The sequence below is a fragment of the Carassius carassius genome, chromosome 26 (assembly GCF_963082965.1).
Source record: "Carassius carassius chromosome 26, fCarCar2.1, whole genome shotgun sequence".
Lineage (NCBI taxonomy): Eukaryota > Metazoa > Chordata > Actinopteri > Cypriniformes > Cyprinidae > Carassius > Carassius carassius.
The window spans coordinates 18348160-18375217 of NC_081780.1; the positions used below are offsets into that span (position 1 = coordinate 18348160).

At 36.9% G+C, this 27058-nt stretch overlaps 2 protein-coding genes across 7 annotated transcripts in view; both read left to right on the forward strand.

Moving 5' to 3' along the window:
• The first annotated feature begins 577 nt into the window (after positions 1–577).
• On the forward strand, positions 578–5852 carry trmu (tRNA 5-methylaminomethyl-2-thiouridylate methyltransferase). 2 transcript variants are annotated; one of them, XM_059511938.1, is made up of 11 exons: positions 583–808; positions 1812–1977; positions 2067–2173; positions 2727–2849; positions 3414–3586; positions 3748–3801; positions 4291–4357; positions 4441–4541; positions 4627–4771; positions 5193–5275; positions 5540–5846. In XM_059511938.1, exons 1-11 carry the CDS (start codon positions 727–729, stop codon positions 5687–5689), a joined length of 1251 nt encoding a protein of 416 aa, XP_059367921.1. In that variant the 5' UTR covers positions 583–726; the 3' UTR covers positions 5690–5846. The 2 variants fall into 2 exon arrangements, with proteins under 2 accessions (XP_059367922.1, XP_059367921.1); XM_059511939.1 differs by lacking the exons at positions 4291–4357; positions 4441–4541 and having other exon boundaries at positions 578–808; positions 5540–5852.
• A 1826-nt stretch (positions 5853–7678) lies between these two features.
• The window catches only part of celsr1a (cadherin EGF LAG seven-pass G-type receptor 1a), an 81880-nt gene continuing 62500 nt past the window's right edge, over positions 7679–27058 (forward strand). For all 5 annotated transcript variants that reach the window (XM_059511494.1, XM_059511492.1, XM_059511493.1 and 2 more), the window contains exon 1: positions 7679–11384. In XM_059511494.1, coding sequence (XP_059367477.1) covers positions 7856–11384 — 3529 coding nt within the window. In that variant the 5' untranslated portion in view covers positions 7679–7855. The remainder of the gene's footprint in view (positions 11385–27058) is intronic.

Consider the following 27058-nt stretch of genomic DNA (forward strand, 5'->3'; position numbering starts at 1 on the left):
TACGGTGGAAAGACTATCGGTTAATGGACTTACAAGACTGTAGGTCTAAAAGTTTTTATATTTTATTATGCACTTTATGTAATATTTATTTTTGATCAACTTCATTTGAATGCTGACGATCGCTTGTAATACAGCCGGTAGCCAAAGCATATGGTTAATATAATAATGTTGTAATGTTCAAATTTCTATGTATAAATAATATAATAAATTATTATTTAAAAATAAAATTTTAATGAATCCATCTCTAATAATCCACACATTTGCTGTGGTGACGCATGTAACGCCTGTATATAGGTTTGTTTACGCATTAAACTCGTGGCCACAAGAAAAACATGTCGTTCAAATGAATATCACGTCCCCACGTTAGTATTATGTCATCATGACCACGACAAAACTAAGTGAACTGAACAAGTCACCTTACGGGCACCGTAGAAAACAAAGAAAAATGTAAACATATATGTTTTTTTATTCTATTTACCATTCTACAGCTTATTATATTTCTGTGGACTTTAAACGCCACACTTCTCGCAGTGTTGCCATTTAAGGAGTTCCACCGAGAGCAATGCCCGGAACCATGCTTTCGTTAGTGCTGCTCTTTTGTTTCCGATCGGTCAATATTTTGAAAAGAACTTTAATTATGGCGACCTTCATAGCACAGGCGTGAAAATGTCTCTTAATTTCTTTTTACTTGTCTGATATATTGGAGCGCGTATTAAAACCGATGTCATGGGTGTGGTTAGACACGTGGTGTGTGCTATGTCTGGAGGGGTTGACAGTTCTGTCAGTGCACTGTTACTCAAACGAATGGGTAAGATATCGGTGGACTTAAAATTCATTACACAGTTTTACGAAATTAACGTTAACAGGCCAATTCACCGGGCACATAAACCCCGTTGTGCTTTGTGTGGATGTAGGCTATAAAATACATAAAATATCTATAAATCAATATAATATATTTATATTGTACGTGTAGCCTAATGTATAGCCACTGGATTGTTAAGAATAAACCAAAACAGTTTTTCTGAACTTTTATCAAGGCCTGTAGTTTCTCTTCCCTCTTTGAAAATATGTAATGTTGACCTATTTATGAAGAATTTAAACGTATCATCACTGGTGATTATAAATGTTATTTTAAAGCTTTTACCCATTATATGGCTTACCCAGTTGCTCCAAAGGTCAAGGAGACTTGATAATTATAAATTAATTATATTTTCTAATTATATACTAAATTATATTTAGGATTTACCCAGTTAGTGACTTTATACAAAAACAAATTCATTTCGACGTGGATCCTTGTGGTTTCTGCTCTTCATTTCCTGAAACACTTGATCACCTTTTCTTTTACTGTGAGGCTTCTTTTAAATTGAGGTTTGATATACTGTACATATCTGGTTAACAGTAAAAATGACAGTTTCTCCTATAACCCAACAAGATGTGCTCTTTTTTTAAAATTTGATTTAAAGTCATCCTTCTCTGATGTTGTGAATTTTGTTTTGTTGATGGGTTAATATCATGTCCATACTTGTAAGTGGAAAAATCGAAACCCTCCTTCAATATATTTTTATGTCAGTTTGTTCAAATGTTTCAGAGCATTTTTTATAGAAAATCTGAAAAGTTATGCCCCTCTTTGTCAAAATATCTATTATTTAAATGTTTCTTCTTCTTTATAATGTCTTCATCGACTACAACTTTGGTCTCATCCTTGCTTCTTGTTTGTTGTTTTTTTTTTTCTCTTTAATGGAAACTCTGTGTTGGTCTTAATGGAAGTGTCTTACCAAAAAACCCAATGATGTGTGTTTCTCTGCTGTCAGGCTATCACGTGACTGGTGTGTTCATGAAGAACTGGGACTCTCAGGATGAGAGAGGAGTCTGTTCATCAGAGAGAGACTGTGAAGATGCTTATAAAGTCTGTAAGATGCTGGATATGCCTTTCCACCAGGTCTCATACGTTAAAGAATACTGGCATGAAGTATTTAGGTGAATGTTGCAGTAGTTCATATCTGAAAGATCATTGAATTCAAAAGGTTGTGCACAATTTGCTCATATTCTTTTTCTTTTGCTCGCAGTAATCTTCTTCGTGAATACGAGAAGGGCAGAACACCAAATCCAGACATAATGTGTAACAAACACATCAAGTTTAAGCACTTCTATCAGTATGCAGTTAATACTTTAGGTAAGTTAAGTGGGAGTGATGAACTTGTAGTGTTTTCCATGAAAAGACATACAAAATAGGACTTGACTGATACTTAGTTTTACATTTTGTAGCAAAGAATAAGTGAAAGGAGGTGCAGAAATTTGCCTGTTTGTTAATAGTGTTAATTGAGTTTAAAGGGTCCACAACTTAAAATGCAGAAGATTTTATATGTCCACTTTTAGAAGGTTAAAACAAAAATATTGCATGAGCTGTGATTTTATAACTGTATTTAAACAAAAACAGTTCACCCAAAGATGTCAATTCTGTCATTTACTCACCCCCGTGTCATTCCAAACCTGTAATGAGCTGCTTTCTTATGATGAACATAAAAGAAGATATTTTAAAGATCGCTGGTAATCAAACAGTTGGTGGTTGCCATTGACTTCCATAGTAGGGGAAAAAAATGCAACCATCAACTGTTTGATTATCAGCGATCTTTAAAATATAGTCTTTTATGTTCAACATAAGAAAGCAACTTTCTTTATGTGGTGTATTGCATATTTAGCCTCATCACGGTTTTATTTGAAAACAGGTGCTGATGCCATGGCAACAGGACACTATGCCCGGACGTCCCAGGAGGACAAGGAGGTTTTCCAACAGAAGCATGTTCCACCTCCCAGAACCCTCTTCAGAGATCGGTTTGAAATTAGAAAGCGTACGTATAACATCTGTCCATGCAATGTAATGTAATAAGGACAGGAAAATAAATTGTGTTTACAGGAGCATTATATATATATATATATATATATATATATATATATATATATATATATATATATATATATATATATATATATATATATATATATATATATATATATATATATATATATATATATATATATATATATATATATATATATATATAAATTTTTTTTCTTCAGTACCAAATCAAAATATCTGAATAAGTAATGAAAGTCATGAAGTTTTATTTTATCATTATTTTTACATTTTATTTTATCATTATTTATTTTTTTGAATTCAAGTTGTAATTTAATTACAATTACAAACAAATACTACCATGATGTATACTTTAATTTCTTTACTTGTGTAAAATGGGAAATAATGCCACAATGAAAACAATGTTTTGAGTTTGGGTTGAAATGTGGCCATGGTCCTCTCTTTTTGGCAGTTTTTGGGAGATTTACGAGACTTTAAAGGATGTTCCTCCTGGGATTGGTTTGTGTGTTGAGCTCTTCTCTTCTCCTGATTTCATCAGCTGTGCGGCTCTATCAGGGTGCTGACCGCTTGAAGGACCAGACATTCTTTCTCAGTCAGATTTCCCAGGATGCTCTGCGACACACAATATTTCCCCTAGCTGGGCTGACCAAAGACTTTGTGAAGAAAATAGCTGCTGAAGCTGGCTTCCAGCATGTTCTAAAGAAAAAAGAGGTACTACATTAGGCAAAGTCTTTTATAAAAGACCCAAGATTTCTGGCATAAGAAATGTGACACATTTATTTGTTTTTTAAATGTAATATATTCCACTGATCAGTGGATCATTGAAAGCTCATTGACTAAATATAATGTCAATGCAATCTTTTCTCTGAAAGAGCATGGGGATCTGTTTCATTGGAGAGAGAGATTTTGAGAACTTTATCCTTGAGGTAATGTCTGATGTCCTGTTTTTTTGTTGTTGTTTTTTAAAGCAATGAAAACACAAATTTTATCTTCCTTCTTTTGAAAATAGAAAGCATCTTTATATGTTAGATAAAATGTTATTATTATAAGTTTTTCCAAGTGTTGCACACATAGAATTGTTGACTGAATTTATCAGGTCAAGATATATAGTTATCTATATATATATATATATATATATATATTTATATTAAAAGCTCAACCAACATATGAGCTTGAACTATCCATCTGTAGGTTACCAATTCTGATATTTTATTTCTATATTTTTACTCGGATATATAAACTGTATTCCACATTTTGGTAACAGGGTTGCAGAAATTGCAATCTAATCAATCAACATTTTTTTTTATTTTGCAACTTAAAAACCGAATTTTCAAACTGTGTTTTGGTCATTATTCAGTATATACTGCAGTCTGTTAATTTAGCACTGTTTGAAGTCTATGTCAAATTTATTAAAGTACATAGAGCCCAAACCGGGAAACTTTGTCTCCATTGAAGACGGGAAGATCATGGGGCAGCATAAAGGTGGCTATTAATTTAGTAATTGTTCCTATTCTCCTCTATAGTGTCTGTGATACTGTAAGACTAATAACTGTATCCCTCCACAGGCTGGTTCACTTTAACACTGGGTCAGAGGGCTAGAATCGGAGGACAGGTTGATCCTTGGTTTGTAGTTGATAAAGATATCACAACCGGTGATGTATTTGTGGTGAGTTACATCATTTATTCAACTTAAAAAGCCACAAATGACTTTTTCAGGTCGATGGATTCCTAAAATATGGCATCTCTTGTAGGGTCCAACCACTAACCACCCAGCTCTGTTCCGAGACACGATCCAGACGGACCGTTTCCACTGGATAACAGAAGAGCCGCCTGTTGAGCTAGTCCGAACTCAGATGATGGAATGTCTCTTCCGTTTCAATAACCGGATGCCTTTAAGTGAGTTCCCTATGGTTCCCATTTAAGCTGGAAATTGTTAGAGGACAGATCAGTTGATTTTTCTCTGTTTTGCCTACAAAAATGTGTTATTTTAGCATTATATTATTATTATAAGATTTTATTACAATCTTGAATAAGCATTTATTTTCATTTTAGTTTGACATTTTAATGAATTGTTTTGTTGCATTTCTCTTAAGCTTTATTTTTATTTCAGTTTAAGTCATTGTAGTACTTCAACATGAAACATAAAAAACATGGAATTTCATCCATCGAAATGTTCTTTTTTTGGAAGTGTTATATTAAAAAAAAAAATTTTTTAAAGGTTATATTTAATAATAGTTTTATTTTCAGTTTTAGTTAACTGGTCTACACAATTGGTCTGTTGTAAACAGTCCTAATATCTGCATCTCTTTTCTTTCAGCTCCATGCACTGTAACCTTGAATCTAGATGGGTCAGTGTGGATAATGCTGAAGGAGACGATAAGAGCACTGACACCTGGACAGGTAATCCAGAAATATCTGCACTGCATAAGAATGTCATTATAAATCATTTACACTTGACTTTGGGGGAAAAATTGGTCTTCAGAAGCCTTTTGCTAGATGTACTCAACTCCTGTTTTGCATCACTATTACATATTGTCTATAAAAAATGGACTGTAGTCCTTTTTAAGTGGTATCATAACACTGTGACTTCTTGCTTTATACACATAGAACAGGACAGGGCGTTTAGATTTTTCATTCAAACTGACTATTGTGTTTGCACTGCAGTTTGCTGTCCTGTATAAGGGAGATGAGTGTTTGGGCAGTGGCAAGATCATTCGTCTCGGACCCACGAAATTCACTCTTCAGAAAGGTCAAAACTGCCTGAACTGCCCACCTAAAGACACAACCCAACAACATCCAGAGCCTGTCAGCTGAGACACATGCAGCACAAACCAGCACACCCCTTGTGTTTCATGTGAGGGACAATAACACGAACTTAGGAGGCTCTTTTAGGATGGGGAAATCCTTAATGAGAGTTGTATGTTTAGTGTGTTTTTTTATTATTGTAATTCACTTAGGAATTGTAATTTATTTGTGAAAAAAATAAATAAATAAATTAATTAATTAATTTATTTTTTTCACAAATAAATTAATTAATATAATTAATTAATATATATTAATATATATATATATATATAATATAATTAATATAATTAATTAATATTAATATATATATATATATATATATATTAATTAATATATATATATATATATATATATATATATATATATATATATATATTAATTTATATATATATATATATATATATATATATATATATATTAATTTATATATATATATATATATATATATATATATATATATATATATATATACGCAGTGAATGTTGCATTGCTCTTTCTTAAGATTTTATTAATGTAAGTGGTTATAGTGCCTTATGTTGCATCAATCCTGACCCATGCAAACAAATATTAAGAGGTTCACAGGTTGTTCTTCTTGTGTACCGTTACTGAATTCCTTTCTCTTGCGATAGAGGGCGTGAGTGCATCACTTACTGTATGTCCATATTGCCTCTGGACTTCTTCCACAATTTCAGTCAATTACAACTATGTTATAAATAAACCGATTTAAACTGTATATAGTTAGACAGTTGAAATATGACATATGTTTAGATATTGGGGTTTAGAGAATCAATGATTGACCTCTGATAGTATTATAAAGATTAAAAAATAAATAAAAGAAAATTAGGTCTATAATATGAGGATTGGCCTTCCTCATCTGTGTTTTTAAATATGCATGGCATCCCAGTCTTTTAAGATAACGGGGTGGGGTTGGTTTGTAAGCGATGACATAGAAGAACTAATTTTGTAACTTAAAAAAAAAAAAAAACCTTTCAGCGAACAGTCTTTATAATATAACTTCGGAATACCTTCTTTCATTTTAAAGAACCTTTTGTGCATTGGAAATGTTATATACTTGTCAAATGTTCCTCACCGATGCCAATAAAGAACTATATTTTTAAGAGTGTAGGTGTATTGCTTTGTAAATATAATTAGTTTTTGTTTTTTTCAGATTGTACAATTATTTATGTCTGTTGCTTCCCCTTTGATGTTTTGAGAAACCTTTATACGTTTATATCCTATATCCTATGATGTTTTATTCTCACTTACAATTTTAGTAATACAAGCTCCTATGTATACACGATAAAAAAGAAGTATAAGCATATGAAAATAAATTTCAAAAGAACTCAAAACTTCAGCTTTTTTTTATTATTTCAAAAGATATGCAAAAACATCCTTGTAAGGATTATTTTGCACCAAACCAAATTTTAATGCTTAAAACATTTTGCAAGGTCTCAAGGGGATAAAAAAAGTTTCAAAATATTTCCGCAATTTGACTGGCTATGTTACCACTGCTTCATAAAAACAATCCGTGAATTATGGCTAGCATGGCATTTGTGTAATTGTTTGTATAGAAAATAAATAATTTATTAATGTAGACTACAATTAGTTTTGTTCCACTCATAGCAGATAGGGAATCCAGTAATAACTCTTTATTACTTTGTGCGAGTTAAACACGTGTTGCGCTTTCATGTCACTTTAGGAGACGGCGTTTATTTATAATGAAAACATTTAAGTCTAGAAATCTGCATGCGGAGAGTTGTGTGAAACTTAAATCTCTTATCTTCTTTTTTTCTAGTCTGACGCGCCGCGTCGCTCGCGTTAGGCTGTAAAAGTCGCCAAAAGTACTAAAGAATAAATGCAGATGTGAATAACAATAGTTGAATTTCCATGAGAGTTACTCTTTTGTCCTGAGAGGAGGTGCGTGCAGGTTTATGTTAATGACTGTGTGTGTGTGTGTGTGTGTGTGTGTGCTTGGGGAGAGACGCGCACGCACGGAGCCATTTTGTCCTCACTTTAAACTTAACGTGGGTAATGTCACTTGGTTCCATGGATGCCAGCCTGATAAACAGTGTTTTCTCCTGCTAAAAGGCTACAATGAAGGATAAAAGAAAGTTTACGTGCCGGCAGAAGGAGAGCTGACCTGTTTTTTCTGCATGTTTTGTGGAGTTTTACACCATGGGTCTTGTAATGTGTTGGTTATTATGGGTTCACCTTCTCCTCTGCGCTCCTCTCGTGGGATGTTTCGACTTGCACCTCTCGGAGACTTCGCGTCCTGGAGCGGTTTTGGCCAATCTGTCACTGGGACCGGGTTGGACGTATAAAATAGACAGGACTTTAACTTCCGAGTACATTGGGAACTTTATTAAAGTGGACTGGAGAGATGGAGTGGTGCGTTTAAATGGAGAGCTGGACTGTGCGCGCGCCCCTCACAGCGCGCTGCCTCTTTATTTCAAAATCCAATCATTAAAAACCGAAGGACTAGTTAACGCACATTTCAATGTATTCGTGCACGGACGAAATTGCGTGTTCAAATATAAAAGGAAGAGAGTGACTAAGCCTGATATCAGCGTGGATTGCATTTATAATTTAGGAGGAACTTCCTGCTTTTCTCCAGGTGATGTACTTGTTAGTTTTAAGGACTATTTGCCTGTCTTCACAAGAAAATCTGGTGTTTTTATCACTTCTTGCACCTCAGACCATCTGAATGTGTTTGTGCGTAACGGGACTGTACTCGTGAAGGACGCGTACTGTTTGGAGATGGACTTGGGACGCCTTAAAGAAACTATCCGGTGTTCGTTCCGTGATTCAAACGGTGAGCCCCTTTCTCTGTGCCTGAAATTACGATTCGCCTCAGTCCAAACATCATTATTACCCTCTGCGCAACACGTATCAAATCAGTGGAAACCGAGGATACAGCGAGCCGTGAATTCCGCCCCCCAGTTTCAGTTACCGAACTACCAGGTTGCTGTTCCAGAGAACGAGCCGGCGGGTACGAGAGTCATCACCCTCAAAGCGACTGACAGCGACCCCGGAGAGGCGGGGAAGATCGAGTATGGCATGGAAGCGTTATTCGACAGCCGTTCTAACGACTTTTTTCGCATAGACCCTCAAACCGGCAGCATCGAGACTGTACAGCCATTAGACAGAGAAGTTAAAGACACGCACGTGTTTAAAGTCACAGCAACTGACAATGGCGCGCCGCGACGCATTGCCACGTCGATACTTACTATTACAGTCAGTGACACCAACGACCACGGGCCCGTTTTTGAACAGAATGAATACAGGGTAAGGATACGAGAAAATGTGGAAGTTGGTTTTGAGGTGATTACAGTCCGGGCGACAGATGGAGATGCACAATCCAATGCAAACATGATATATAAGATTGTGAATGCTGAGGGTGTTAATTCTGGGTTCGAAATTGATTCTAGGAACGGACTGGTCAAGATTCGCGTGCGTCCAGATAGAGAAACTATGGCCCAGTATCAGCTTATAGTAGAGGCCAATGACCAAGGAAGGGACCCTGGGCCTCGCAGTGCTACCGCAACACTACACATCACAGTTGAAGATGAAAACGATAACTATCCTCAGTTTAGTGAGAAAAGATATGTAGTGCAGGTGCCAGAAAATGTGGCCGTTAACACTAAAGTGGCCCAAGTAGAAGCCACCGACAGAGATGAGGGCAATAACGCTAAGGTTCATTACAGCATAATCAGCGGCAATGTAAAAGGTCAGTTCTTCATTCACACCCCCACCGGAGCCATTGATGTCATAAACCCTCTGGACTACGAAATCATCAGAGAATATAACTTGCGCATAAAGGCCCAGGATGGAGGCAGGCCTCCTCTCATTAACGGAACTGGCATTGTTGTCATCCAAGTTGTGGATGTGAACGACAACGCTCCTATGTTTGTAAGCACTCCTTTCCAAGCCACCGTTTTAGAGAACGTACCCATTGGATATTCGGTGATTCACATTCAGGCCATTGATTCCGATTCTGGAGAAAATGCTCGTTTGGATTACAGCCTCACAGACACCACTCCAGGCTTTCCCTTCACCATCAATAACAGCACTGGATGGGTAACAGTCAGTACTGAGCTGGACAGGGAAACCACTGAATATTACACCTTTGGAGTAGAAGCCAGAGACAACGGTGTTCCGGTAATGTCTTCCTCAGCTAGTGTTAGCATCACCGTCCTAGATGTGAATGACAACATCCCTACGTTCACCGAAAAGCTATACTCGCTAAAAATCAATGAAGATGCTGTTGTAGGGACCAGTGTGTTAACTGTTACAGCTCTGGACCGTGATGTAAACAGTGTGGTCACCTATCAGATCTCCAGTGGTAATACACGGAACCGGTTTGCCATCACTAGTCAAAGCGGAGGTGGACTCATCACGCTGGCGCTGCCGTTAGATTACAAACAGGAACGCCAGTATGTTCTGACTGTCACCGCCTCTGATGGTACACGCTTCGACACCGCGCAGGTGTTCATCAATGTAACTGATGCTAACACTCACAGACCTGTGTTCCAGAGCGCAAGCTACCATCAGACCTTCAGCGAGGACCGACCCATTGGATCAACTGTTGTGGTAATCAGTGCAACAGATGAAGATACAGGTGAAAACGCACGCATTACCTATATCATGGAGGACAATGTCCCACAGTTCAAGATTGATCCGGACACAGGTGCCATCACCACGCAGATGGAGATTGACTATGAAGATCACGCCTCCTACACGTTGGCCATCATCGCTCGTGACAATGGGATCCCTCAGAAGTCTGACACCACCTATGTGGAAATCATTGTCATGGATGCCAATGATAATGTGCCACAGTTTGGGAGGGACAAATATCAGGGCACCGTGTTTGAAGACGCACCTGTGTTCACCAGTGTGCTCCAGATATCTGCTTCAGACAGGGACTCGGGGTCTAATGGGCGTGTGAGCTACACCTTTCAAGGTGGCGATGACGGGGAAGGAGACTTCATGATTGAGCAATCCTCTGGAATCATAAGAACCCAAAGGAAGCTGGACAGAGAGAACGTTCCAGTGTATAACCTGAAGGCCTATGCAGTAGATAGAGGAGTTCCTCCTCTCAAAGCAGCGGTGGAGATCCAGATTTCTGTTATGGACATCAATGACAATGCTCCTGTTTTTGAGAAGGATGAACTGTTTATCTACATCAAAGAAAACAGTCCTGTCGATTCAGTGGTTGCCCGGATCAACGCCATGGATCCAGATGAAGGAACCAACGCTCAGATATTATACCAGATTGTGGAAGGAAATATCCCAGAGGTCTTTGATTTGGATATATTCACTGGAGACTTAAAAGCACTCGTGGATTTGGACTACGAGACCAAAATGGAGTATGTGCTAGTCGTACAGGCCACGTCCGCACCTTTGGTCAGCAGAGCAACCGTCCACATTCGTCTGATTGATGTCAACGACAACGATCCCGTCCTGGAGAATTTCCAGATTATCTTCAATAACTACGTCACCAACAAATCCAACAGTTTTCCGTCTGGGATTATAGGAAAGGTACCTGCCTATGACCCAGATGTGTCAGATAAGCTCAAGTATAGTTTCATTGAAGGAAATGAGCTGAGCTTGCTGATTCTTAACCCAAATACCGGAGAGCTCAAACTCAGCAAAGATCTGGACAACAACAGACCTCTGGAGGCCACCATGAAAGTTTCTGTCACAGGTCAGTTAACTTTTCTTTGTTTCTCTTGAATGAACTGTCTTTGCTTGGAATGTCTCTTAAGTTTGAGATTTTGCAGTGTAGGATAAAAAAATCTGCATATAAAAATAGGATTAATTTGATTTTCAATGTCAGTGATTGATCTGCTGCTCTGAAGGGCTGCATGTTTTCAGGCTGTTCGCTACAGGCTGAACCACAATCCTGTTCTTCTGCTTATGAGCTGTTTGTTAGACATGCTGAAGAAGCCAAGAACCGTTTGTGCGTGAGAATGAAGTCTCAGTTTATCGAAATCCCTGTCAGTGTTCTGTTATGAAATGTTTGAGATGAGCAACATATTACTTTTTGTTTCGTAATAGCTATGCACTTTTGGAGACTAATTTCTCACTGCCAGATCACTCAGTTTATCTTTTCATTCCCTGTGATAATTTATCCCACAAGTCATAGTTACGTTTTTTTTTTAATGTGACTTGTTTTCTTTACTTAACGTTATTTTTTTTATTTTTACGTGGCATGTTAGTGTGTTGTTACAATGCTTTATCATATCTCTGGCAGTGTTAGATTATACCATGCTCATATTTACAGCCAGTCTCTTCAAATGGCATCAGCTTCTCAATTCTCATGCTCTTCCTTCACTGTTTCTGTTCTTTTTTCCTATCTCTCTTTTCCTCCCACATACCACTCTTCCTGTTAATTTGCAACTTGCAATTCAAATACATCACGCAGAATACAGCTCTCTTGTCTGTATTTTGTGGCTTTATGGCCATGTCTTTGTTGGTCTGATTACTGGTCCTCATCTGAATGGTCATGGTCATTGTTAGGGTTGTAATGAGCCACATTCATGCCATGCTCTCTCATTCATGACAAAGACACATCGGATTCCATTGCCATTGCAGTTGCCATCCTCTTTTACTCCCTTTCTTTTTGGTCTGATAAACTAATACATTTTATTCCTTGGACATACCCACATGTCAGATGTTAGGTAACCATTAACACTGCTTATGTGACCTCTTCACCTCCAGCCCAGGGAAAAGGAAACGGCCCTTAAGGGAAATCATGTGACAGAGCTCGTAGCTAGATTTTAATGTCTACACTGATGTGTGAGTGAATTTAAAGGTTTTAAATGAAAATGAGGAGTCTCAAATTCAGCATTTCTCTAAAATGTAGTGAATTTTTTGATCATGCAATTTTTGATACTTAGCAGAGCTGAAAGAAGACAGATTAGATGGGAAAAAAGTACGTTAAATTGTTTTGTTTTCCTTCAGGTATTTGCTATATTAATTTTAATTACATTTAGAAACTGCATTAAAGGAGCATTGCGTAGGTTCTGAAATTTCTAACCATTACTGACACCAGTGGCCGTTAGAGGAACTGCAGCCAGTCTCATGCTCGTTCTCAGTGCGCACGCTCTTTTTTTTTTTTTTTTTTTACTTACGAGGAGTGTCCGTGGGTGTCTGAATTGTGCTGGAGGCTGGTCGCTTCTTTCCATCCGCAGAGTCCATTTGAAAACACTATTGCCGCTGCTTACTATAATGGCTGGCGTGCTGTACGGTTTTAAGCCCAAGTAGACGAGAATGCGCATGACGTCACATTTTGTGAATTTTCGTGCCAATTCGGGCCCGACTCCTCCACACACAATTGAGCCTACAGGCTGATAGAGGCAACCGTGGTGGACAGTCGAGGTGTCATTCTTTTTTTTACATCATGGTTGGCTCATACATGTACAAATGAAAAAAGATAAAATGATAAAATTTCTTTAAGTAAAAACCTCCACATAGCTCCTTTAATGCATTACTATTTGCTGTTTATATTGGTCATACTTAAGGTTAGGGTTTTGTTTAAACCATAAAACCTAAGTATTAAAAGCTGATCTTTTAACTAATCTGACTTATCATTTTGACCTGGCAAACAATAAAACAGGCACAAAAATGCTAAATTATATATATTATATATATATTATATTCAACCTGAGTGGCCTGGGCTCTTTTTATTTGGGGCTGAAAGCAGCCACACAGAACACCCTAGAAACCACATAGCAACATGTTAAAACCCAGTCAAAACAAATGCATAGTAGTGCACAAGCAACCACCTACTATAATCACAGTAGTGAGTTTTGTATGGGCAAGCACCACTCAGATAGTTTTACAAAATGTAATACATTTTTCGTGTTTTTGTTACCGGATTTCTTCAGTGTTTTACCAATATTCCTTGTCATTCATATTCAAATGTACCATACTTCACACTTAAACGCAAAACGATAAAAACATTATTATTCATATTCAAGAAAATGTGCTGTTTGTTATTATTTCAATATGTTATTATTTATTATTACCTCAAAAACGTAATCTTAAGGCGGTTATGTTGAACAATATATTGTTCAACTACTATAAAAAATGGTTCTTTAAGTGTTTTAGCGCACAAATGGAACACTATGAAGACACTGTTATCTTTCACTCCTCAACAGGTGTTTTTCTTATCGACTTAGCTTTAATTATTTATATAAGTACTTGGGGACACACAAGAAGTCCCAGATATGTCCCTGATAAAACGAGTTAACATTCTAGTCAAAACAAAGGCCATTCTAGCCTAAAACAACTCCGGTTTGCACAGCAAACACAACAGAGTGAGGGCTGTGTGTTTGAACAGTAACTTAATCTCTCTTATCTATGTCTGCTAACATTCAACAAGCCTTTTCCCGATTTGAGGGGTGTCCTCCGCAAAATGATGCCGCTTTTTTAGCCCTGCACCTTTGTGCTTTGTTTCACCGGATCAATACGGGTGATAAGCCGTCTGTCAAAGCCTTAAGAAACATGGAGCCAGCCATAATTTATACTGGTGAAATTGCACTTGTTTGATGTCTTCATCTTTTGATTTTGATCCATGTCACATCTTAAGAGTAGAGGGGAGGTAATTAATCACTTCTAGCCATTTTCTTCCTTTTTTACCCCTGTTGTCAGCAAATGAGCCTGCCAATACATGCAGACTTTTTTAGCGGGTTGAGCTTCTGCCCGTGAGCCACTGCGTCTCTGTCTCATGTATTTGACTGTAGCCCACTCAGTGCTGCAGGACTCACATACCTGGACTGTTCTACATTGCATTACCAAACTCTCTGAACTTGTATTTCAGTTGGGACTTGAAGACATAGCTCCATATCCTGCAAGAAGTTTGTCAGATTGTCAGATGATTGAGATAAATGATCCCATATGGCAATTACACTTTATTTTTTCAATTTACTTTGAAATTGTAGAAAGAAATAGTATCTTTTTGTAAAAAGTACTCCAATGAAATTCTGCAAAACTGATATAAACAGTAAAATCAATTAAGTTAACAGTCAGGGAGACTGAGAGCAGCTAAAATGAGCCAAATTTACAATTATAACTGCTTAAATTTAAAATTACATTTATTTGTCACTAAATTAAAATTGTGTCATGAACACGATCTCATCTAAATATGTAGCTAAAGATTACAGAAATGTATGAATTGACCGAAGTATATTTATTAAAAAGATATGAAATCAAATTTCATAGAAATATACCAGTTAAGGATGTTTTTTTCTGGACTGGTTTGGTTTAGTTGGGATCGTCATGGGGCATCTGTAAGAATGCAGAGTCCAGTTACTGTTTTTAATAAAGTTTCAAGCCAGCTGACGTAAACAGTGCTATGGAAGCCCATTTCCGCCACAGAAATAAATAAATAAATAAAACAAGGTAATTGTGAATTTTTATCTCTCAATTCTGACTTTATAGCTCACAATTGTGAGAAAAAAAAGAAAGTCAGAATTGCGAGAAAAAACAAAAAAAGTTGCAAAAAGATCTGACGAAATGAGAGGCAGTGGATGTGTAGAACTCAGTCTTTCAGTGAATAATATGGATTTCTCTATCCATGGAGCTCTGCAGCTGTCGATTCCCCTCAGGCCTACCTATGAGTAAATGGAGTAATGAGCCGAGTTATTTGTTTGCAATGACTGTTATGAATGTTATGCCTTAATACAGTATGTTGGTTAAATTTAAAACCCTTTGAACTACCTCATAGAGCTGATATGATAAATAATTTTGACAAAGTATAAACTGTTTACTAGAAAGACTGTGCATTGTCTTAAGTTGTAGAAGTGTTTCGTGTGTGAGTCAGGCTAGGGCTGGCCAGCTGTGTCCTCAGATCTGCTCTCTGACATGCACACAGCAGCTGTAAGAGAGACAGACAGAGACTTTAATCACTGTGAAACTGCCCTGAGCCCTGCACTGCCTGTCCCCTGTCATCTGCATGTCATTAACAGAGGAGATCTTCAGTCCAGGTGTGACTGTCCTTCTACCTCGTCTACACATGACCCACTGACCTCTGACATCACAGACAGACATGCTGTGGGTGTCACTCTGTTAAATATACTTTGTTTAAAATGATGAATCTCACTCAACAGAATATTGGTTGTGAATAGGACTCAAATAGTGAAAGTGTGTGTGATCCCAGGTGAAAAAAGTGCACTTCCATAATGTACTTAAAAGTGCTCTTTTACAAAGTCTGTTTTTTTTTTTTTTTATTAGTTTTGAAGTCACAAATATGTATTTTGGTTTACTTTCCATTTTCCCCTTACATGTTAGTTTTTCTTTTTCATTTATGAATTTGATTTCATTTAGCTCGTGATATTAATAACACTGGTACTGGGTGGTTATTCAGTGCCCTTAGTCCACCACCCAGCATCTTTAATATTCCAATCTGATGTCATGAGAAAACAAAACTGGTTTACATGTTGATGAATTGGTGGGGAGTTCGTATGAATTTGGATGAGTGAAAACATACAGTTTTTAGAATTAAACATAAGGGTACATCCCTGAACCTAAACCTCAGTAGGGTGTTAGCAGATTTCAACAAATTCACCAAAAGGTAAAATTGCAATGAGAGAGTGTCTCTAGATGCAAACACTGTTCCATTGCTGAAGTTTTGGTAGACATAACAAAAAAGATTCGAGGTCTGTGTACTCCAAACACGCTCAGTTTTATTGGAACCTTTCAGTTTGCTTGCATTGCTGTATCCGTCCCTAGTGTCTCTTGAAACTCTTATTAGATTACTTTAGGCAAACAGTGTCAGCACTGTTTCCTTACCCGTCTTTATTTGGTGCAGTTTCTCTTGAACATTGTCCTTTATTAACAGACAGACAAATGGGCTCTACTGTATTTGATACTAGCAATGTTGGTTAACCACAGGATTCTTTACAATTTCTAAAGGTAAAAGTCTACAAAATGTATTGATAAAAGGATGAAGATCCTCGTCCTCCTTCTCACATTCCTGCACTCTGATAGCAGAATACAGCCTGAGACCAGGGAAACCTGACCATTAATTAAGCTAAAATAACAGTGCGAGCTGTCTGCATCTCTGTTAAATGAGCAGGAAAGGAATCTGATTCATGTTTAATCTCGCAAACTCATTTGAAGGTGGAGAGAGAAGACAGAGACAGTGATATGGTCTCGAAACCAGTGCCAAGAGGGGCAAACAATAACCGTTCAAGGTTTGGGTCATTCGAGGGTAGTTTACATGAAAATATGGGTCAGCTTTGTGTTTAATTAAGAGCTTTTGTACGCTTCTAAATAGTTTTGTTTGAGCTATAATGTTTGCAGGCCTCATTTGCCCTTGACTGCTGGGAAATGATAATGAATATTCTCACCCGTTGTTTTGTAAATTTTAAAGGAATTTTCTGGTTGCTCTGCCACAGATAACATTTTCACTGGCTTTGATTTCAAAATAAAAGTCATGTTTACAGCTACTTAAAATGGAAGTGGTAAGTGGTAAAATACGGAGCCCATATTTTTGTTGAAGAACGAAAATGTGTGTTGTTCCATCTGTAAAATTGTTTAAATCGTCTTTGTAGCAGTGGGACTATACTGTTCTGGGCTGAGTATCTTTTCTGGTTGTGTTTTACCAACATAATTCATTTGGGTGGAGTTTGCTCAATGTAAACAGTACTTTGTGGATAGTTATGCCCCTTTTTGGTGTTTCTTAAACATATTGTGCATGCAAATCATACCTGGCTTTTACCGCACTGGAGACAACTTGGAAAATAAATTACAGGCCTTTTTTCAAGAACCGCTTTCTGGATGCTTGTCTGAAAATGGCATCTCCCTGGGGCAACACTACTGAGATCTGAACCACAGTTCTCTCCACCTGTGGCCTCCAGAAATGTCAGAGATGTTTGATGATGTTCTACAGCCCTTTGCATCAAATACCTTCTGTGAAGATGAACTTTTGCCCATCCAGAAAATGAATAGTCTGCATTCAATCTTAAAAACAACTTCCTCGAACTCAACAGAAATATGAAGCGCTCCTGAAGTGGCAGGAAATCCTACAAAGCATTGAATCTCTGAATGGCGTCATTCAGTGAAGAACGATTTATAAACTGTCCGCCTCTTTGTAGATTTTCTAAGCCTCTTTAAGAATACCATGAACTCTCGCCCAGGATTAAATGGCTGTTTGTTCAGACAGATCTCTGGTTGGGCAGTCCGGACAGGTTGGGTAGTCATCAAGGTGCGTTTTTTAACTGTCTAGGCCTGACCTGTGAGCTCGGGTGAATTGGAGGTCCCATTCTCAGGGGCTAGATTTAGTCCAGACTTTCAGACGTAATCCAGATCTGTGATTCCCCTGGCTGGAAGTCGGAAGGGGAAACTGTTTGCGTGTAACACGACACACTTTCCGCTTTATCCCAACCCTATTCTGCTGCACATAAAAGATGTCTTTGTTCTTAACACTAAGGAGCTAGAAAAGCATCTATTTCAGCCAACGGCCAAAAAGTGTGACATTACATGTGTCCAGTGGTGACCGACTCTGCGTTTGGAGAAATATACTCCAAATGCCATCAATGCGCAGCATTTAGGGATTATGAGGGAAATTAAAGCCACTTTTGCTTTCAAAGACTTTCCTGTTTTCGCTCAGCATGCATGAACTAGCACATGCTTTTCTATAATGGCTGGCCTGTAATTCAATATTATTATCAATACTGATGTATGGCAATGCCACTATATAATAGAAGCATGTATTTGATAACAAATACTTGCGTCTTGGCTGTTGTTCTCAATAGTTTGAGCGACATGCTTTTGCTGTTGGGGTGTTTTGGACGTCATGAAATGAGATACATGGGCGGCTATCCAACACATTTTAAGCTGTGCATTGTGGGGGATATTACTTCTCTCTGATAAACATACGTGTTCGCCTAATGTATAGCCTGTGTTCTTAAATATTTTTATGTATCTGTAATATGATTATTTTAAAAAGTAATTATATTTCATAAATAGTACAACTTGCTTACATGAATGTTTGTTGTAAAAATGCAGCCCCAAAAATGATGTAAAACTGTAAAATGGTTGGTCAAATTCTACAAACCACTTTTGGTGTATAAGCAAAAAAGTTCATTTGGTCACTGGAACCAGTATGTTGTACATATTTTTGTTGTTTCATTGGCGTAAAGCGATAGTCCACCCCAAAATGAAAATGTTGTCATTAATCACTTACCCCCATGTCATTCCAACCCCCCTAAAAGCTTTGTTCTTCTTCGGAACACATTTTAAGATATTTTGGATGAAAACTTGCTGGAGTTTTGTGACTGTCCCATAGACTGGCAAGTAAATTACACTGTCAAGGTGCAGAAAAGAATGAAAAGCATCATCAGAATAGTCCATCTGCCATCAGTGGTTCAACCGTAAAGTTATGAAGTGACGAGAATACTTTTTTTAGTATCCAAATAAAACAAAAATAATGACTTTATTCATTGTCACTGTCTCACTCCAAATCAGCATTGCGCTATTTTGGCAAATCTGAGCTATACGCAGTCAGGATGTATTTTCTACCTATATTTATGCTTTGATTTGAAAGAAAACAGTGCATCCCGTGTCGCTGCTGAAACTTACATTTCAGATTCACCAAAATGGGGCTACGCTGATGTGGAGTGACACAGAGGAGATTAATTGTTTAATAAAGTCGTTAATTTTGTTTTATTTGCAAAACATTTTTTGACATCACTTCTTAACATTACAGTTGAACCACTGATGGCAGATGGACTACTCTGATGATGCTTTTCATACTTTTCTGGACCTTGGCAGTCTATGGGACAGTCACAAGCCTCCTGGTTTTCATCCAAAATATCTGTACTGAATTTGTCCTATAATTTAGAGGTGTCAAGCCTGTGTTTTAAAAATGGTGTCACTTCTTTCAGGGGGAATGGTTTCACCTCCCCCTGATTATATAGCCAATATAACCATTTCGTTCAGGACCTTTATCACCTCACAATGACGCTTAAAAACAAAGCTGAATGTCCACAGCTTAACATTAGGTTGTCCTCTCAAATGACATTTACATTAAAGCAGGTTCTGTTTCACGATGAAGGCAGATATTCTCACACAATGCTATTCTCTGTTCTGTTCATAATCTGTGTTATTTGGAAAAATGATCTGTGCGCCACGGTAACCTTGGCCAGGCTCAGTATTTTATTTATCTCTTGTCCCTAATGATAAGCGGATTTAGTAAGCTTGAAGTTTAGCTTTTAATGACATTTTTATAAATAAGAAAGGTTGTCATTATTTTGTCCCACCAACATGCAATCTGTTTTATCAGGTGAGACATCACATTATAAACATATTCTTTCAGTTTTAATAATTTATTATGGATTTATTTATTTTTGTAGTCAGATGGATGTGTTGTAACAGGGCGTCCTGCATATTACAGATCTGTTATCCTTACTTGTTTCCTAATGGTTTGCTGTTTATGTGATTTATGCTCTGGGTCTGCTCTAGGGTTTTTTCGGTTAAACAGATCATGGGTAATAATCTCCTTTCTGCTCAATGACATTTACTTCAAAAGGTCAGAAAGGTCACATCTGGCCTGACCAGTTCAGTTTAATGACTATAGTGTAGTATAGAGTCTTATCAGTACTGACACTCAAGCTCTCAAGAGAGGTCATCTGTGCTTTCAGAACACACACACTGACCAAAAAAAGTGAAGAAAATCTTTAATAAAAGCCAAACTTTCACACATTGACTGGTAGCTTTGATATTAAAATAATGATTCTTACAAAAACCTGTAAATAATAATAATCCGTTTTAGTTGCATGGCACCTTTCATCCATATACAAGTTGGTTACTGATCAGAATATAAAACTGAAAAATGAAGCACTTCAGTTGTAAAAACAACTAGAATGGCAATAACAGCATTTGAATGAAAGTGGAAATGGAATAAAAAGGAATTGATTAAAAAGACTAATAAAAAATTGAATATAATGATTAAAGTTACTTAAGTTAAAAAATAAAGATATGTTCATAGAAATACTTTATCCAGGTCATATTTAACTCTAAAAATCTATATTCAAATATGGAAAAAAAATAAGAAGAAATTATGCATAAATAAATTAAACCCTATTTTTAAGACATTATCACAGTTATCACAACAAATTGAACCCCTAATTTGAATTACTTAAAAAAAAGTCAACAAAACAATTACAGTAATTAAGTTAGTAAGTTATTATATATAATTTTGAATTCTTAAGTATTTACACGTAATTACATTTAATTCATGTCCTGAATAAAATTTAGACTGAATGATTTTCATTACTATATTAGTGTCTATTACTTATTAACTGTTCAGTTAAGCTCCTTCTTGGATGTGCTGTTTTACCTAGGCCAGTTTCTTTATTTACATTTCTGTGTTCACGTTACGGAAGTATCCCTTGGGTTTCTCTTCAATGCAAATGCTCCTATAAAGAGTAGAGGGGGAGGTTCAAGGGGGTTTTCCATGTCAAAAGGCTGCTCTTGAATGAATGTGGGTCGTCAGAGCTAGTGTAAGGGTCCGGACCATTGTCCACACTGTTCCTAGGTGTTGCGGACTCGTCAGGGTGTCTCAGTTCACAAAGCCTTTAATGGACTGACAGACAAAGCATCAGCCTGCGAGGGTTTCTGTGGTGCTGGTACATTTAAATTGGCCATGAACTTTGAGGGTGTTGGAAGTTTTGTTGACTGTCTGCAGGTTCTCCTTTCGTATGTTAAATAGATTCACCGTTTGTTGTTAATCATTTGTTGTTAAATGTTAGGTTTAATGTGAACTATGCAGTTTGAGCTCTAATCTGACAGATGTCTTTTATGCCTGTTAAGGTCAACAGAAAATTATATGTACTTTATTTATTTTCTTATTGTCTGGTCCTATCGCACACAATCAATCAGTGCACAATATTCTCCACACACAAACTTTTTTTTCACATAATATGTAATTAAATGTAATAACTTTGATCTGAAAATCTGAAACAACTTTTATTTTTCTGCTGATGCAATCAGGGCTGTGTGGGTGGGGAAACTAAATATTAGCCAATAATATCACTTCCTTATATACATGATCCAATCAAATCCCAGTAAATAAAATGAATGAATGAATGAATGAACATTATAGCCTACATTAATGCATCACATCATGCAAGTTAAATGCATTGTGTATGCACATCCTGACCTTTAAATATGAAAATATTATTAATTGTTAATTGTAGGGATGCACTTTTTCCAGTACTCGCACGATACGATACTTTTATTTTTGGTACTTGCAAATACAGAGTACCGATACCGATATTCGTTTTGCATTTGTAATTTTTTTTAATATTGAGTACAGAAACCAAAAGAGTATGTATAATGTTAACTGGTTAACTTAATTTATTAAATAGATACAGTCAAACCTAAATTTATTCAGACACTTTCAACATTTCACATTATCACAGTTTATTCTCTATAGTTTAGAAGATGGTAATAAAACATAACATGAACTCATAGTTAAACTGTGTCAGAACAAATTCATCTTGATAATGTTAGATAACTTTGATAGAAAGGTATGTAAGAGATTACAATTTAGTACGAGTACAAGTACGAGTACAGGAGCTCAGTATCGGGCCCGAAGCCGATACCAGTATCGGTATCGGTGCATCCCTAATTAATTACATTACTAATTGGATTTTTTTTTTACAACAACAACAACAACCAATCAAATTAGCCCCTGTGTCTTCTGTATACTGCCATAGATTTTCTTTCAGATGTTATATCTGTGTACTTTCTTTGTCCTGCCCTTTACCACAAGCAGATGCCTATAGCATGTGTCCCCATGTCTGGTCAGTCGTAGAGGTTTACCAGCCCTCTCAGTCATCTCTGTGATGTTGGGAATTCGTTTTCTGTACAGGGACAGATGCAACAGATGCATTCTAAACATGTTTCCTACATGAATGCGATCTTTTTTTCTGGAGACTCATCATTGTCAGTTGTTTTATTTACTTTGTGTCATCTGTATGTCTCAGGTTTTTCTACCAAAATTCCTACAAAGAAATTTAAATCCAAAAGTCCATTGTTGAGATAGAAGAATAGTATAAGTGGATATGCTCAAACCATTTAGTTTTGGAAGAATTTGATGCAAGAATTTTGAGTGCATACTACACATCAGTTTGAGAACAGGTTGATACATTGGTGACATCTATTATTTCTCAAGTGAAACATCTGAGAAGCAGAAGATTTAAGCAAAAGCCCCTCCTTTGTACTCCGTTTAATCTAATGGATGTGTTGCAGAAGCCATTGAGATATTTAAGAGATCTAATTTGTGATTTTCTTTCCTGTTTGACTGTCTCTAAGACGTCATTGTGTACAACTGATTTACTAATTGTTGCAAGTAAAGGGTCCTTTTCCTTTCAATAGGGATACCACAGTGTCACACCATGGGAGAAACTCAGTTTGAGCAGAGGGTGTGCTGTTTGTTTTGGGATTATTTACCCACCATGCACCAGATGACTTCTTTGGTTTTATGTCTTTATGTATTTACATTCATGTTATGTTCCTGTTTACCGCATGTCTTGGAGTTTTCTGCAAGTTTATTCAGATCTTTTTGTGTGCGATTGCGGTGTGTGCTTATATGTAATTGATGCTTAGCATGTTGTTATTATTATGTAGATTTAGTAATTTTTTTATTATTTATTTTATTTATTGTAACTGGTCAACTTTATGTTTTGACTAAATTATTTGAAATTATCCTGTTATAAATATATAGTTTTTTAACCGCACACACGTATAATTTATGTCATATAAAAAAAAAAAAATAATTAATGTAAAATATAAAAAAAAAAAGAAATAATAATAATAATAACATTATAATTATATATAGCATGTCACACCATAAGATACCAAACTACACAGATAATTTCATAATGGCACAAGGTTTTATTGCTGTGCGCATTGAATGCAAGTATAACTACACTATTATTACTGTGATGAAAGCACTGCATACTGCATACCATAAGCCAGCCTCTCTCTGTCTTTGTTGTTCTTCCCTAAACTAAAAGTAGCATGTGTCAGCATCCTGTTATCCTTATTACAAACCCGCCCACACACACACACACACACACACACACACACACACACACACACACACACACACACACACACACACACACACACACACAAACTGACTCTCGGGACAGTGTCATGGTGACTGCTGTGCTCTCTTAGTCATTTGGCTCAGTGGCTCTGTGTTGGCTCTTAATCACCCTGAAGTAAAAATGTTGCCATGCAGTTCTTGACAACAGAAAAGTGTCAATCTGTTACGTTAAAATGTTACGTTGACTCATCAGAATTCATGTGAACCTGTCTTTTTGTAATCAAGTGTCGGAAGCTAGTTTGTTTTAGTCAACTGGTTTATGTTTAACTGCTTTTTGCTGATGCATATCTAGCTTCTAGGCCTATATCTATCTGCTACACTGTCTAAATCTATAAACTTTATGTAATCTGTCGCTGCTAAAACTTGTACAAAGATATCCATGCACATGTTTGGTTAAAACTGTCTCTTTATCACTGTTTTAAATTATGTTGATCTTATTTAGTTCTCTATTGGTTATGTTAAGTGCTAATGTGTTTATTCCAGCTTTATCAATTAAACATAATTTACACCAATCTAAATATATTTAGTAAACTCTGTCATGCAAAATGTCTCGCAGGAAAACTGGAATTCAACAAATAAAAGTGAGTTATATTCATGTGGAAATCCTGTTATTTCTGTTGTATGGGATAAAAATAGAAAGAAATCGGATGAGGGTGAGCAGTGAATGGGGGTATGGAGGGATATTAGATCTCTAAGGAGGAGAGGGCAGCAGGGCAGGAGTTAACCTGCTCATTCAGTAGAAGTTAGCATCGGTGAACTGTGACCACATGGTCACTATAGGGCCTATCGCACTGCTGGAACCTGTTCATAGTACCAGAACTAATTGTGGAACTACCCACTTTTCGGGCATTTTCGCGCAGCCAGAACTGTGTGCGATTTTAGTACCGGACTTCCTTTTTCGAGAACCAAATTAGCTCCTACTCTGGAGGAGGGTCTAACCAGCACAACCGGTACTACCCGTGATGTAAGTAGATATTGATTGGCCAGACGCATTCGAAAACAACCGCCATGATTTAAAACTCTGAGAAAACATACTGTAAATATTGTCAACTTATATTGCATGTATGATGAACATCGATAGAGGGACAGTTGCTGAAGTGCAGGCACTTGTAGCAAATGTACCACTGCCAGTTGTTTGAGATTCTTAGTCCTCCTTCCGTTCTTTCAATTGCTTTATGTATACGTCAACATTCCATGTCCATTATTGTGAAACACCCAAGACACAACAAAAACACAGTTCCGATCACAGCGTCCTCCATCCTCCTGTTGCTAACGTTGTTCTTCTTTGTTTCCGTTTGTTGAACTCTGCGCACAAATGACATCGCTGACAACTGGCTTACGTCACTTCCTAGTACAGTCTGTCGGTGTGAATGCTACCATTTAAATGGTACTGGGAAATAGTTTGCACAAAATCTTCCCAGTATTTTAATACTTTACATTTAGTTCTGGAACTAAAGTGGTGCGAATGGCCCTTATGATGCTACACTCATATGGCCCAAATCTTTAAAGCACACACTCAGCAGTATAGAGTTTCAAAACCTGAATACAAGGATAGCAATTTTTTTGCACTGAATGTCCACATTGAGCTGCTTTGAATATCATATGTACAATTTGAGTGATCACATGGCTAAATATGCTGTTCGGATTGACAGTTTACTTTATTTTAAAACTGCTCATGACTGGTCAGGGAGGATTGAATACTCAAAAAAGGGGTGCTATAACGCATAGTTTTTACATTAACATCTTTTATGGTCAGTTCAGGTCAACAACAGCCAACAATTTGATAAGTTAAGTTAGTAAGTTAGTAAAGAAACACGATCATAGCTAGCTAAATACTAAGCTATATTCCTGAATAATAATAATAACAACGTTATGTTGGCACAGATATTTGAAATACATTGCCTCCTTGAGTATTTCAGTTTATTACCACCACCGTTACTCAAAAATGCACAAGTGTATACTTTGGGATTGTGCTAACAATATGTGACCCTGTATCACAAAACCAGTCTTAAGTGACGAAATTGAGATTTGTACATCATCTGAAAGCTGAAAAATAGGCTTTTCTATTGATGTATGGTTTATTAGGATCGGACAATATTTGGCTGAGATACAACTATTTGAAAGTCTGGAATCTGAGGGTGCAAAAAAATATATAAATACTGAGAAAATCCCCTTTGAAGTTTTCCAAACGAATTCTTAGCAATACATATTACTAATCAAAAATTTAGTTTTGATGTATTTACGGTAGGAAATTTACAAAATATCTTCATGGAACATGATCTTTACTTAATATCCCATTGATTTAGATCCTAAAAATATACCCCAGTGGCTTAAGACTGGTTTTGTGGTCCAGGGTCGCATATGTTGATGTGTAGTGTACGTATAGAACATTTCCTGCCTAGTAGTTAGAAAGTTAGGTTTCGTCTTCAAAGTCAACCACCCATGTACCTCCTCATGACTCTTAGTGCCAAGTGTATCGGTTGCAATGTCATAAGATCTCTCTCTCTCTCTCTCTCTCTCTCTCTCTCTCTCTCTCTCTCTCTCTCTTTCTCTCTCTCTCTCCTTTTCTCTTTAAAATTCTCTCTCTTGCCACAGTGGTGTTTGGTTACGGACATTGTTAAGCCTGGTTACTGATAAACAGGGTGCTTAGTTACCAGCCCCCGGATGGTTGGCGCTTTTCAAAAGGAGAAAAAAGCGTTGCCAGGGGAAAGTAGGAACTTGTGTACATTTGAAAAAACGCAGCTGAATCAGTAGGCAACGTGGAGCCATTTCCATAGCCGTTACGAGCACACATTTATTATTGGCTCTCTGTTATTCGGTTGCCCTCGGCCTGTTGTGAAAAACACCGCCCATAAACTGTTTAACGATGTACTTCGTCCACTGCTGAACTCTTTATTAGAAGCAGTGGGAACGCTGCCATGAGAGACATTCAGTGTTATTGGTTGTTTCTGATGTATTCTTGCAGAATATCGTGATTTGTGCTTGTATAATTTGCTCTTTGTAGTCTAGATGAAGAAGTTATACAACATACCTTGCATTCCTATATAATCTCTGTTGTCCACCTCGGAAACGATGTAAAATATGAACCAATGACTGCATGAGTGTGTTCATAATAGTTTTCATACCTAATTAATCACAGCACCAGCAGTTACCACTGTCCGCATACACATAATTTTGTTGCAAACGTTTTATTTTGCCTGGACAGGGATTGAGCTGAAATATCTAAATTAGTTATACATTAATTAAGAAAGTTG

What these genes read in the sequence shown, in the direction of transcription:
- trmu (XM_059511938.1), top strand. Translation starts at nt 727, where the DNA reads ATGGGTGTGGTTAGACACGTGGTGTGTGCTATGTCTGGAGGGGTTGAC. An exon ending in ATGTTCTAAAGAAAAAAGAG is followed by an intron (nt 3,587 to 3,747) that starts GTACTACATTAG and finishes TTTCTCTGAAAG; the next exon opens with AGCATGGGGATCTGTTTCAT. An exon ending in CAACCGGTGATGTATTTGTG is followed by an intron (nt 4,542 to 4,626) that starts GTGAGTTACATC and finishes CATCTCTTGTAG; the next exon opens with GGTCCAACCACTAACCACCC.